At 43.5% G+C, this 14,072-nt stretch overlaps 1 protein-coding gene across 1 annotated transcript in view; it reads right to left on the minus strand.

The window, feature by feature from the left end:
* kmt2a (lysine (K)-specific methyltransferase 2A) overlaps positions 1-13,608 on the minus strand; it is a 29,389-nt gene extending 15,781 nt beyond the window's left edge. The window contains exons 1-5 of the mRNA XM_081371034.1: positions 13,334-13,608; positions 4,676-4,745; positions 665-4,020; positions 393-570; positions 85-310 (exon numbers count right to left, since the gene is read on the minus strand). Coding sequence (XP_081227160.1) covers positions 85-310; positions 393-570; positions 665-4,020; positions 4,676-4,745; positions 13,334-13,579 — 4,076 coding nt within the window. The 5' untranslated portion in view covers positions 13,580-13,608. The remainder of the gene's footprint in view (positions 1-84; positions 311-392; positions 571-664; positions 4,021-4,675; positions 4,746-13,333) is intronic.
* Positions 13,609-14,072: the final 464 nt, after the last annotated feature.

Genomic DNA, 14,072 nt, shown 5'->3' on the forward strand with positions numbered 1-14,072 from the left:
ACACAAATGTTTACAGGCAATTTTAGGGTGCAGAGGTTCAGAAACCCACAATTTATTATATTTATAACAAAATTTCACACTCACTTGCAACACTGCTTTTTAATATTGCGGCCCCCAAATTTGGGCTTATCCAGGCAGTTGGTGCAGACCCCACAGTCATTTGGGACTTGGCAGCCTGGACACTGCCCGCAGCGTCGAGAGCGCCGGCCCTTTCTGGGTGGGGCCTCATGGACAGTTTTCTGCCTCGTTACTGGCTTAATAGGAGGTGTGGGTGGCTCCGCCTCCTCTGATCCCGCCACTGATGATTTGTCTATTCAAATATATCATTAAAGATTTAAAAACGATGTCAATTTTTTCAACAAAATCAAACTAGTTCTAAGATGTTTTCTCACCATCATTTCCCATGGAAGACAAGATCTTTTCTCTCTCCTCCCATGGCAAGGCACTAAGGGTAGGCATATCATCTGGGAACACAGCACGATTGCGACCCAGAGCTACAGCTGCACGACGACACACATGCTTAATGCGTGGACCACGGACTGACGTCTCAGAAGAGTCACTCTCTTGACCCTGGACAAGACAAACAAATGGAAATGACCTTTTGTGCATTTAAGAAAAACAACCTAGGAACATTTTCCAAAGAAAAGGTGACAAGAGGACATACCGGTAATTTGGGTTGATCTGCAGGTTGTAAATCTCTCTTCTCTAACTTATTGAGCTGAGCTTTAGCTTTTTTCAGCAGTCCTGCAACGCGCCTGTCTGTGACTGGCTGTTTCTCAGCACGAGCTAACACGGAGCCCAGAGATGTGGTTGCAGGGGGTTTTCCCATCTGCCCCGCTTGGGTAAGAGCACTCAATTTCTCCTTGTCCTTCTCCCTCTCTACTCCCTCCGCTTCAATCTTCTCTGAAGGTCTGCCTTTTTTGGCCAGACGACCCTTGGATGACAAGGCCCCAACAGGTTGAACTGCTGCAGAGTCGCTTGGGGAGGCCTCTGCACCAGAGTCAACTGTGACTGACTTCTTTCGACCCGGTGTCCTTTTTTGGGTGAGAGATTCTTCAATGTCCCTGGCCTCCACCGCAAATAAGCTGGATGTAGAATTGGGGGAAGTCTCTGATGGAAGGCTTTTTCCCCTTTTATCCCAGTCTTTCCCTACATCTCTTTTGTTTTCCTTTTCACGCTCTCTACTCTTCTCCGTCTCCCTGTCCTTCTCCTTTGTACCCGTGTCTCTAGTAGCAGAAACACTTCGGTCCCTTCCTGCTTTTCCAGTACCCCCACCTGATCCTTGAGGACTGGGGGTAAAAAGAGGGAAGAGCTGTGAAGATGAAGCAGAACTCCCACTCACACCGAGACCTCCTGCTGTTCGCCGCCCATCGGAAACTCCGTGGCTCGTAAGACCAATAGAGCCTGAAGGGAAGCCGCTGAAAGAAGCTTGAGTTAAGGCACTGGCTGCAAGTGCACTGACTGCGACTCCAGGCAATGGGCTCGAATTTCCAGTCACGCTTAAGGGAACAGAACTGCTAATCATGGATTGTTCAGAGGCCTTCCCTGTTTGAACTCCTGACTGACTGCTCCTGGTAGTCATTGAGTGTGAAGGTGACCTGGGTTGTCCACGTGAGAATCTAGACCCCTTTCTCTTTTTGTTTGACGTTGGTGAGACCTGAAGGGGAGACAGAGAGCCAGGGCTGCTCCCTGAGGAGGATGGGAGAGTGACAGACTCAAAGATGCGGGAATGAGCCGGACTCGGGGTGAAGAAAGGGGGACGTAGTAGTGGGCTGCGCTTTTGGTGTGGCGTTTCAATCCGTGATGAGGGATGCGGGTGGTGATTGTGGTGAGGATGATGATGCAGGGGGGAGAAAAGTCTGGTACCCGTCCCAGCTGTGCCACCAGGTGCTGGGAATCCTCCTGGTGCAACACCACCTCCACCAGGCCCTGGTGGCAAGAGTCCCACATCTTCAGCAGTCAGTGGAGGAGGACGAAAGTTGTCGAAAGTTGGCTTGCGGATAAGGCCCTCCTTTGCATACTTGGCAGAGGAGAAGTACTTATTTTCTGCACATGACAAAGACGTCCAGCGGAAAGTGGGCTCTCGTAGTATGGAGCGACGCTTGTCTTGAGAGCTGGAAAGTATTGGAGTGGTGGGCAGAAAAGGGGCAATGGAATGTGACATCATCCATGGAGAATGGGAGTGATGCTCAGATGCACTGGATGAAGCTGCCTGGGGAGGCTGAGAAGGGCTGAGAAGAGGAGGAGGTGGTGGGGAAGAGGACAACGATGCATTGGAAGAGGCTTGTTGAGATCCAGCTTGTGAAACCCCTGGGGCTGGGCTGATGATGACCTGTTTCCTTCCACCTATCAGGCTGCCCCTACCACGTGCCACTAAAGCACCCCTCCGATGACTCTGAGCTTTGCGACCCCTTCTGCTATGCTCCATCAACACTACATGGTCTGGCTCCGGCTCTGACGGTGGTGAGGGTGGATGCGAGGTGTGGTGCATGCTGGCCTCCGTCTCTCCCTGAGAGGCAGGGGAATGATCGCCCTCTTCCGAAAGGGCCTGGGTGCCCTCAGAGGCCTGGGAATCACAGGAGGAGTCATCAAGACTAGGGCTGCTGGAGCGAGACGACTCACCAGAAGAAAGCTGAGAGGAATGCTGCGAAACAGCGCTGGAGCCACAGGATGCAGCACTGCTACTGAAGCGCCCATTGCTAGTGCTATTGTTGCAGCTGCTGTTAAGGAGACTAGCTGCAATGGCAGTGGCACTGCCAGTTTGGACAGGAGGTGGTGGAGGAAGGAGAGAGTCAACAGCAGGTCCAGCCCCGGGTGTGGCAGTGGTTCCACTTGTGACGGGAGCTGTGGAAACCAGAGCTGGGGAGGGTGATGCCATGGGTTGAGGTGCTGGGGCAGATGCTGCTGTGTCCAATCGAGCAATTTTCATGTGTGTTGGTGGAGTACTGAAACTGCCTTCATCCTCGATAAACCGTTTTGGAGTCTTGATGATGCGCAAGGACACTGTGCTCACAACAGGCATGATAAACTGCCTGATGTTTGTTAGCTGCGTTCGCCTCCTGTGCTTCCCAACCTCAGGATTGGCAGTTCCCTGGGTGCCAATAGCTTCTTTTGCCAATAGTTTCTTCTTCTGGGCCCCTTTCTTTGCCCGCTGCAGCAGCTGCTTTGCAATAGTGGCATCAGTGCGTTTGGAGGGAGGGACGACCCGCACAGGTTTGATATGGCGAGGGCTTTGACGTAACCCTAACGGCCTCCCGAGTTTAGTTGGAGTCATTGGGTTGACTGTTGTAGAGGAGTCATGGGGATCTGGGCTAGTGCATTCATCAGCAGGATGAGAAGCCCTTAGCTTAAGATCATGTGGAGAGCAGGCACCCAAATCTTGTTCCCGACGAACCCTGAAGGCCTTATGTTTGGCAGTCCCAGATGCTGTGGTAGACATCTCTAGGACCGAGGAGGCGTTAGCAGCCTGAGCAGCAGCGGCAGCAGCCTCAGCTTTGAGGCGCTCAGCAGAAGGCGGCCTGCCCCGTCTCCGTCTTTGCACACCAGGAACTGGGACACTCTTCTTCACAATGGCCTTCAGCTTAGACTTCAGAGGGCTCAGTTTGACATCCCGCAGTCTTTTTGGTTTGGACATCTTGGACTCTCGGCTGATTTTGAGAAGCTTAGCCTCAGAACCCTGATGGTGCCCAGACCCAAGCGGAGTTTGCCTTTTCTCCTTGTCTTCGTCCTCCACACCATCCTTGCGATGTGCAGGACTGGAGCTGCACTCCAATGCTGTGTCATTACCATCTTCAGGCAGTGCATGGCCACTCTGTTGCCAGCTCCTCTGGCTGGCAGAAGCAGGAGGGCGGCCTCTTTTTTTTTCTCCAGTGCCAGGAGGCCTCCCTGGTGGTCGTTTTACCTTCTCTGTAGGAACTGTGGCGACAGGCAAAGGAGCTGTCTCAATACCAGTGGCAAACCTTTGTGCAGCTAGAGACCTAGGAGGACGTCCTCTGGGCTTCTTTTCCGGTGTAACTGGACCTGACAGAAAAAAAAAAATCCATTAACAAGCACAACATTTCTTTACACTTAAATGCATCTCAATTATAATTGCGCAAAATAGCAAGTTAGACCATAGGAGGTCCCAATTAATTTTTTTTATAAAAATTATTTTACACCACACTTGGAGAAAATAATATTAGGGGTGTAACAATATACATTGTTATACTTAGATATTGCAATATAAAAATGCGACAATACATATTGTTTATGTAAACAATATGATTTGCGATATAACGTTACTTTTATCCAAGGCTCAGTTTATTGTATTTACTATTTATATGGTAAAATTCACCAAAAAAAAAAAGTTAATTCTGACATCATATACTCACCCTGTTTCAAACCTGAAATATTTTCGTTCAACTTTGTTTTTTATTAAACCTGAGAGATTTGTATCCCTCAATTTAAAGTCAATTCCTCTAAAACTTAAGATCCAAAAAATGTCATAAAGCCATTGTAAAAATAATCAATCGAGTGGTCTAATCCAAATCCAAGTCTTCTGAAGAGACACGATGGCTTTATATGATGAAAAGATATACAACGCACATACTGTAAGTAAACATGGATGTTTCGTGACATGAGTGTATTGTTACACTCCTAAAGAATACACAATTAAGAGATGTAAGAGATAGTTTACCTATTGACGTCCTTCCTGGGCTGTGTATTCTTCTGTTGTCACTGACTGTGGTAAAGCCTCCAAACTCCTCCTAAAGAAAAGAAAATTGAAAAAAAAAAATTATTCAATGAACTCAGTGGTTCTGGGGCGTCAGTTTTTCAGTCAGATTTAACCCGAAGAGATTTAGTTTTTTCTAAATTTGTGTCCACAAAACCAAAGTGGCTATTGTCTAAAGAGTCATTCAGTTTTCATGACTGAGAAAATGGCAAGAGACCACACATTATGTTAGCAATTAAAATAATATAGAAATGTAAAATTATACATATATAAAAATTATATAATATCCATTTTATTTTTTATACCTTCTAGTTTGGTGTGCATCTAGTGTAGCCTTAACATAACCTTATAATAAAAATACAATAATGCATTAAATTAACCTGTCATCACCACCGATAGATCAAGCTCCATAACCTTAATGAATTAAGAGACAATTCATCTGAATCCAGAAATCAGGTGCAAACTGTTTTTGTTAGATTTGGTTGTACGTATCCTAAATGAAACAATCAATTTTCAGCCTGGCGTCCACTTGCCGGGTTGCCCAAAACAACAGACTATTAATCAATCAAAAGTAGGCAAAGTGTAGTGTTCTTCTTTCAACAACTTAAAATAACAAACACATCTGTGATGGCACCTCCAACTGAGATATGACTAGTTCAGCCAATTCCACTTAGGTATCTTTAGGACAGGGTTTCTCAAACTCGGTCCTGGAGGGCCACTGTCCTGCACAGTTTAGCTCCAACACTGATCAAACACACCTAGCTGTGAGTTTCTAGTGATCCTGAAGACATTGATTAGCTTGCTCAGGTGTGTTTGATCAGGATTGGAGTTAAACTGTCCAGGACAGTGGCCCTCCAGGACCAAGTTTGAGAAACCCTGCCTTAGGAGATGCTGTCGCTGGACTGCATGACATCACTCAATGTTAGGACATCTGTTGTAATGTCCGTATCTCCTGACAACTGCTCCACCTCTGTCAATCAAACAGGCTAAGCTTTGCAGACGTCCTATGATAGGATTTAATAAAGCTCCAGGCTTTTATGATAGCCCTGTGCTTATCTCACACCTGACATGAGGGATACAGGGAGGAATGATGATTACATGGTCCATTTGGGCTCTTGCCTTTCTGGTCTAATTCTGTCACAACATTTTAGGTAAGCCATAATTTTTGAGTCAACTTAAACGCTCCATATCCCTTGAAGTCAGCCACATTTCCCACATTTATCAGATTTTTCAACAGGCTTCCAGTGCAGATGATTACTGTAATTACTGTCTGTTCTGCAGCTGGGCACACTGTGTTTTACGTTGTGATAAAAATGTCTCAGTCATTGAAGTGTCCTTGGTGTGAATTAAGTTGTACTCACAAGGACATACACCGAGAGAAAACTCATATGTACTCTAATTGTCTGGATGTGTAGAGGAGAGTTCCACAGATCAGACCATTTAAAAGGATTTGATGGGCTTAACTGAAACCGGGAGCACATCAAAAGGAATTCCCAGTAACTATGATTTCTAAAATAGAGACGAGAAATTATGTTTTCAAAATAAAGTAATCAAGGCGTTAACCAGGGAGCTCTGTATTGAGAAAGGAAGGAATTTAATCAGATGAGTTTTTGCATTAAGAAACAGCTAGATGGAGAGGAATTAAATGGGATAAATCAGAGTTTACAAGACACATTTTACACCTGCTGGTTTCAACACTCATATAAAAATGGCCAAAAGACGCCTATCTGCACGTGTTTGGTTGTAGCACTGGTGGTCTGAAGGCGATGAATTTACACAACAGAAAGAGAAAAAACTACAGAAAATTTAATTAATACATTTATTTAATAAATATGATTTCAACCAACCATCAGAGTAGAGTGTGCAAGTGATTGTAATACGGCGATGCTGGCAACAAGCGCAACCGCGGTGGGATCAACTCAGCACTGGACAATGCATCAATGCCACTGATCTCTATGAAGTGAAGCATCAGCTTAAGCATTACCCCAGTGATGCATTGGTCGTTGGTTGAGTCTTGTAAAGTGCGCTTGAAGTTAAAATAATTTCAACACCTTGTTTCATTAATAAAATGAACAATGAATGAAAGGTTTAATGACTCAGTCTCTTGGTCAGTTCTCTTTTATGCAAGGTGTGGTTTGTGTTATACTCCTGCGTGTTCATTCAGAGTGTTTGGATTATGCTAATAAAGCCTGTTTTGTTTTTGAATCTCATTCGTCTTGTGCTTGTTGACCACATCGTAACACTTATTTATACAGCAAAAAAAATAAAAAAAAAATTGTGATATCGCGATATTGTGCCACTCAAAATCACCGCAAGGGAAATTCCTTTACCGCAACAGCCCTGTGTTCAACCATTTGCTTATAGTTTGCTATGTTACAGTACTGCTACTACTATTACAGAGAGTAAATGGGTCTTCATTACATTGAACAAGCACTGACATCATTTCACTATGTACTAGGCCCTACCTCTCAAAAGATGATTAATGTCTGCAAGTTTCTTAAACAGCCTATTGTGTTGATTTTCAAGCCTTAGGGGGCATTTCATTTCATATTCTTTATTTATAGCAGCATGTGGGGCTGCAGCTAAATTCCCTTCGGTCCAGTTTGTAGAACAGATGCCGCCGGAGACTGCACACATACAAGTCTAATCTCACTAACAAATCCCCATTCAGCTTTAATTTCAACATATGGTGACAAATTTCTTATGGGAAGCAGACCAAAATTAAATGAGAGTGTGTTATTAGATGATCAGTGTTAACAGATCATCTTAACAGAGCTTCTCTTTTTTAATATCCAATCATCGATGGGTAAAAAGACCAGTGAAAATCTAAATGAAAATGAAAACCTGATTCAGATAAGGCTGAAATAATGCACAACTCTCCAGAGATAATGTTCTCAGTGAACATTTATCGATAGTGAATTCATTAGTCAATTTGTTTTCCTCCAGCTCTTTTGGATGCAGGCTCTCAGAGCTACAATGACTTCATTGCAGCTTTACTGTTGAGCCAAAGGTGATAGAGTACTAGAGAGCTGCGAGCAATGGAGCTCAAAGTCAGTGTGACACCATGAGTAGCTCTCAATGACAGCACGACTCTGCCTCGGGCACTCAAAAGCGTGCTCGCGCGCACACACACACTGGTGCGCACACACACACATCCTCCTCCACCTTGTGCGCAAGGCAGTGAAGGCACACTGCAAGATGTAAACAACATCTCTAGACAAGAGGGAAGGGAGGAGGGACGGAGAGATGCAGGGTGGGAGAAACAGGGTACAGAGCATCATTCTGACCATAAAGGCATGTAGCGAAGATGCAGCAAGATGAAAAGGCTCGGTGGCCGACAAGCACAAGAAAAGCTAATCTAAACAACCCACCCACACACTACAAGTTCTCTGACTATCCGCTCTGACGGAGCTGCTCAATCAACACCCACGGATGAGACGGAGGGGGGAACGGTGATACTGGGCTCGAGAAAGTGACACTCGGCTCAGCCAAGGCGCCCGAGCACCTGCTGCCAGTGCAGGATGGGGGAGGAGAGGGTGACACAAAAACACTTGTTTGGTATTCTCTACTTTCTTCATTAGTGTTCCCTCTTCTTTATTCTTCAAACGGTAAAAATAAAAAGAATTTGGACACTTAAACCATGTTTAAAAAAATATGAATGTATTTACATTACATAAATTCACACAATGATGCATTTATTTTAAAGAAAAACAAGCAAAACATAATAATAACAACAATAATAAATAGTAGTAAAGTGCTACATTTCAATCAAATAAACTGACTTGATAAACAAACTTGAAAGAAGTTTAACTAAGCAACAAAATACAAATAACAGTAATAGAAAAATGCTATATTTAAAAAAAACAAAAACAAATAGGCTATTAAAATAGATATTTATTTTGAACATGTTTGTTTTTATTTTAAAGAAAGGGCGCTTTAAGTAAAATAATAAATACAACAGGCTAAATATAATAATAATGATGATGATAATAATAATAATGATAATAATAATAATAATATAGAACTGCTATATTTAGGCCATCTAAAGAAAATAATACTTAAAAATAATAAATGTTTTATTTTTATTTTAAATATAAGTGACTAAATCACTTTGAAACCAGCTGGTTAAAAGTAATTGTAAAAATGTCTCAAAAGTTCCTACAACCATTTGTTTGCCGATGCTGCTTGGTTTTATATTTTAAAAACGTTTTAGGTTTAGCCACTGGGTTTTAAGAATGACTAGTTGTGAAAAGGGTGATCATCAAAACACGTGAATATGCACAGTAAAGGGACAGGATCAAATCAACATCCTCCCTTCTAAAAAGAGCAGATAAAAGCACTTGTTTGTGCCACTTCGAAGTTCCTGTAAATAAAAGGTAAGCAAACAAGACTATTTGTTTGCATAAACTCATTACATCCTGTTCCGAGCAGATGGTCACAAACCCAGGAAAGTTGCTCAACATGGCATCTACAGTTCGCTTAAGAAACTGGGCATAAACTGGCAAGCACACTGCAACCTGGCAACTCTCCCTCCCCAGAGCGGGACATAATTGCACTACTGTGTGTGTGGCCAATGATACCAAACACACACACACACACACCTATAATCACAGTAAGCCAACATATCCACATCAAGACATGTAACTGATTATCATCTCTAAGCCTGGGGATATGTTATAGTAAGGCCTTTCATAAATTCACTGAATCACCATTTTCTAAACAATGTGAAGTTTTGACAACTGCTGAGGCATCAGATTCCCTCAGAAATGCCTGTATAAAAGATAAATGCAATGCACAAAACAGTAAATTGGGGTCAGACTGATGGCATTCCCAGCTTACGGGCAAAATGAACAACCCCAGGACAACTCATAGCAAAAGAAACATGTCTGGACATAAGACACAAAAAAGAAAAAAAAAGAAAAGAAAAAAAGTGCACTTTGTGGTCACATATGAGAAATAGTTTAGGTTGTTTCAAAAACCCCTTCAAAAACAAAACTGGCGGGGGAACCCCAGTAGTTTGCAGTGACGATTATTCAAACCTCTCGAAACACTTTCAAAACACAAAAGGCATCAGGAGAAATTTCCCTTCATGGGAAGCAGATATAATGCTCTGATATTGCTCATGCACACACATTCAAAGCACCGAGAACGGAGTTTCTGAAACATGTTCCAACACCTCACACCCACGCTAATGAGGAGCTGTGGCTTTAAGATAAAAACAAAAGTGCCTCCTGCAAGGTGTAATGAGGGACAGAAATTTGGAGAGAACTGCTCCATGCGTTCAATGGCTGCTCCTGCTCCCCCCAGAGCAAAAAGCGAGGACGAAACCCCCTCTGCCCGCCTACAAAAGCAGAATAAAGCCATGGATGGGACGGCCTGTGTCTAATTCCCTCCCAGCGCTGTCCCAGGGGGAGGAGGGCTTGCTCTTCACCCTTTGATATCCACGTCTGTGCTCTTTCAGCTGCCTGCACTCCATAAAGGCTGGAATAAAAGCAGACACAAAGCTTCCTGCTATGATCCACACGCTGTCTAGGGGACAGGGCCCTCTCCAGATAAATAGGCCAAACACCTGCTGGACTTCTTCCCTCCGTATAGGCCACGCCATTCATTAGAAAGCAGCGGAGCAAAGCATTCATTTGCTGTATCCATTCAAATGCACTTTTGTACGAGGCCTTGATATTGATCCTCATTCTGCTTCTGTAAGCGGGGCTTTACTCTGGACATTAAAAGGCAGGCCAAATGGCGTCCCTCACAAAGAAACCGATGAATGGAGACTTAAACAGGACACCTCCTGAAAGTAACAGTTGTCTAGCAAACAGCCACAGACTTGTATTTGCACTTTAGATTTAGACGAATATATGGTTTGGAAGATCAAAGCGAAAGCAAGCTGCAAGAAAATCACGCAGACGTATTTACCTCTATGTAAACATTTAAAGCCGTCCAAATGGGTTAATGATGTAGTCTAAAAGGCAGCCATCAGAAGTGAAATCCTATTGGGGGCCCTGTGGGCCCGTGCTGTTGGATTTGGGTCTGATGGGAAGGAGGGGCGGCGTGCTTCTGTTTACTGAGCACGCTACTGGCCTAAGGCTGCTCTGTGAGCTCAGCGGGCTGCGATGAACCAGAACAATCCTACCCAGGCACAACATCCCCTCTGAATGAAACTACAATGCTGTGTCCGCAACTCGCATGAGCTGCAAGCTCCGCTGGGATTTTAGCCGTCTGTCTAGCTTGTACACTACTTTTACGTTTCACAAATGGATTCGTGTTTTAATTGAGCACTCTTCAAAAGGGCTCCAAGTGTGTATTAAAGCATACTGAACTACAACAAATGCACACAAAAGCACAGGAAAGAAAATGTATGGTTTGGTTGCTATTTTTACAATCATTCCTTAAAGTCATTCACAAACTTGTTTACATCCATACTGAGGCATATTTATGAATGAATCAGTATATATATATATATATATATATATATATATATATATATATATATATATATATATATATATATATATATATATATAAAAAAAAAACAGAACATTGTTACTTAAATAGCCAATGTTGGCTACTGGTTAACATTAGTCAATAGCCTGCATGGCCTAAGTGACATCATGAGACAAAAAAAGTTGTTTTAAGAGGTGGAGCAAGCAATTACAATAATTAGAGCCTTAAAGCATTAGTAAAGCCTATAAAAACAATTGTTTTCAATAACACACATTTTAACAATAAAACCCAAAGAACTATATGAAAAAATAGGTCTGTTTTGATTTAATGGTGACTAAGGCTCATTTACATATATGTACACAATAATAAACAAATAACGGTTGACATTGGATCTGAGTGATTTACCATGGCAAACAAACCACAACATATGTACAAAAAAAACAGACTAAAGCATAAGTATTAAATATTTTATCTAAATTTTATACTAAATTAATTAAATATGATGAGCAGACTGCATTTATACACACGCCAGAAGACATCATGTCTAATAACCACAAATCCACGCTCTTAAATCTGCGCCACGTTTTCAAACGCAAAATTTCCCGTAGGGGAAACATAAAATCAAGCACGCTGTGTTTCTGGTTCGCGCTTGCTCTCGTTTCGATCTCCCCGCGTTTCCGATGCGCAGCGCTCTACTACTGAGAAAGGAAGATGGTAGTTTGTCACAGTACACACCCCCACACATTACAACCTACGACAAACACTGTCTTTTATTGCAGCCGCCGTTTGCACCGCTCAAAACACTGCATTTACCGTGTATTTGATTAAACATATGGTCCTTGTACCCTCGGCGAGGTTTAGCACAGGAATCGCTTGATTCCGGTTAGAAATGACATTTTTTCCGAATGCGTACTGCTACTACGCAATATCTGAGAGGGAAAAAAAACATGTCCACCTCCCATTTTCCTGTGCATCAGTGGATGCTAACAGGCTAAAGCGTTAGCCAGCCTCCTCTCGAGGGTGAAGGAGATCAAACAGAGAGGTTTAAAATTACACCCTGCAAACTTTTACAACTAAATAAACGGTTTGTGAATATATGGCCCACCCTTCGCAACAAAAACACACGAGGCTGCATATTTTGATAGCAACACTGTTTACTGCTACTAGCATCATCCATTTCTGAACCCAAGCTAGAGGGCAATATATAGCTGGGCAAAATAATATCAGAAGTGCACACACGCACGGCCACAGTAGTTTTGGCAATATAACATTACATGTTCTGAGCTCAATCTACCCTTTCGTCAAGGCCAACACTTTAAAATGAAGTTTAACGTTACAGCTGGGATAAATGCACTCTGCGTGCTATCGCTAAATGCTCAGACAACAACAACCAACTGGCACAAGGTGTTCAGTCCTGCTAAAACCTGCTCGTGTATGCTTATTGAAACACCCTAACCAGATTATTTCTTTAAAAGAGGAAATTTCGCTATACACCACCAGTCTTTTGATCCAAGCTAACTTGGAAGTCCAATATAGAGTCATCAAATGTATAAATTTAATCTCTTTTTGGGGTGAAAAACAGTTTAAAATGACCAGAGTAACTGAAAGGTGCTAACTTCATCCTTTATATGTCTTTAAGCTCTTTTGGACTTGATTTAATGGCAGAAGCTGGACGTTAACCTGGGTATTTTCTGTGCTTTATATCTTAAAAAGTGCTTTCATAGTGCTTAAATTCAAAAAGCGGTGTCACGTGAAACGCACGAGACTCCGAGTTAAACTGAAGTTCAGCCCAAAGCAGCCTACAGTTATCTGGCTTCGCATCTCCATCCTGTCAAAAATGGCAGGAAACTCTTCAGGGTTCCGAAATATGATGCCCGATCGCCTCAACATAGACGCATAGACTACAGAGGCACAGCAACATCAGTCATTAGTTTCGAATAGGTGCGTGTTTTGATGTGGGCTAGCTAGCAGTTTAGTCTGTCAGTGGTCCCATAGTGAGAAAAACAGCACATGGATGGAGGCATGTGTCTGCTGCGCAGCAAAATAACTAACGTTAGCTCACTCACTCACTCACTCTCCTCTCTGAGCAACTTAGAGCTGCTACACAGCCGCGGAGTTATTTGTAATTCCTGCATTGATCGTGAATGAGGCTAACGCTTTAGCCTGGGTCCCGCTTACCTCCCCGCTGCTGGAGCCGCTCGACTCCCCCAAAACATCCCGAAATTTCTGCAGGTTGCTGCTGATGGCAGCGGACACTTGCAACGCAGCGTCGAAACCGGGCCCGAGCCCGTTCGCGTTCGGATTAGTCCCCGCGCTGTTTAGGAGGGAAGCATTGACTCGAATTCGGCCCGCTTTCTTGCCGGTGCCCGAGCTGCTGCTCCCTCCGGGCCGAGCAGGGAACCGCCACCGACAGCTGTGCGCCATTTTACACTCTGCCTGCCTGCCCTAGGATCAGGAGCTCAGTGTGGGCGTGGCCCCGAACGAGCGATCTCAGCACACGGACGCTCTAGTCTAGCGGTCAGAATGGATTATCCATGTTTCGGGGTGGTGGTACCGAGGACCCCGACAAGATCCCAGCGCAGACTACGCTCAGTGATGTTTTTACGCAGGTTCGCCGGCGATACTCAAGGGAGGAAAAAACTCTACATCAGGCACAGCAACACTGCTTAGTAAAATTTTGTACACTTTTTATATAGGCCTTTATGTTTGAGATATAGTCTTTAAGAACTTAATTATATTACAGAAAATAGTCTGCTTTTAATGTAATATATTATTAGCTTGGAGAAATTAGACTTTATTGCTTATGTATTTTGTCACCCCTACCGTCACCAAACGGAATTGCAAAAATAGTGACTGTTTTCGCACAGGTTTCTCTGAGCGCCCCCATCTGCTATTGGTCGGGGAAACATATAGCCCC

The sequence above is a fragment of the Scardinius erythrophthalmus genome (genome assembly GCF_964197995.2).
Source record: "Scardinius erythrophthalmus genome assembly, chromosome: 7".
NCBI lineage: Eukaryota > Metazoa > Chordata > Actinopteri > Cypriniformes > Leuciscidae > Scardinius > Scardinius erythrophthalmus.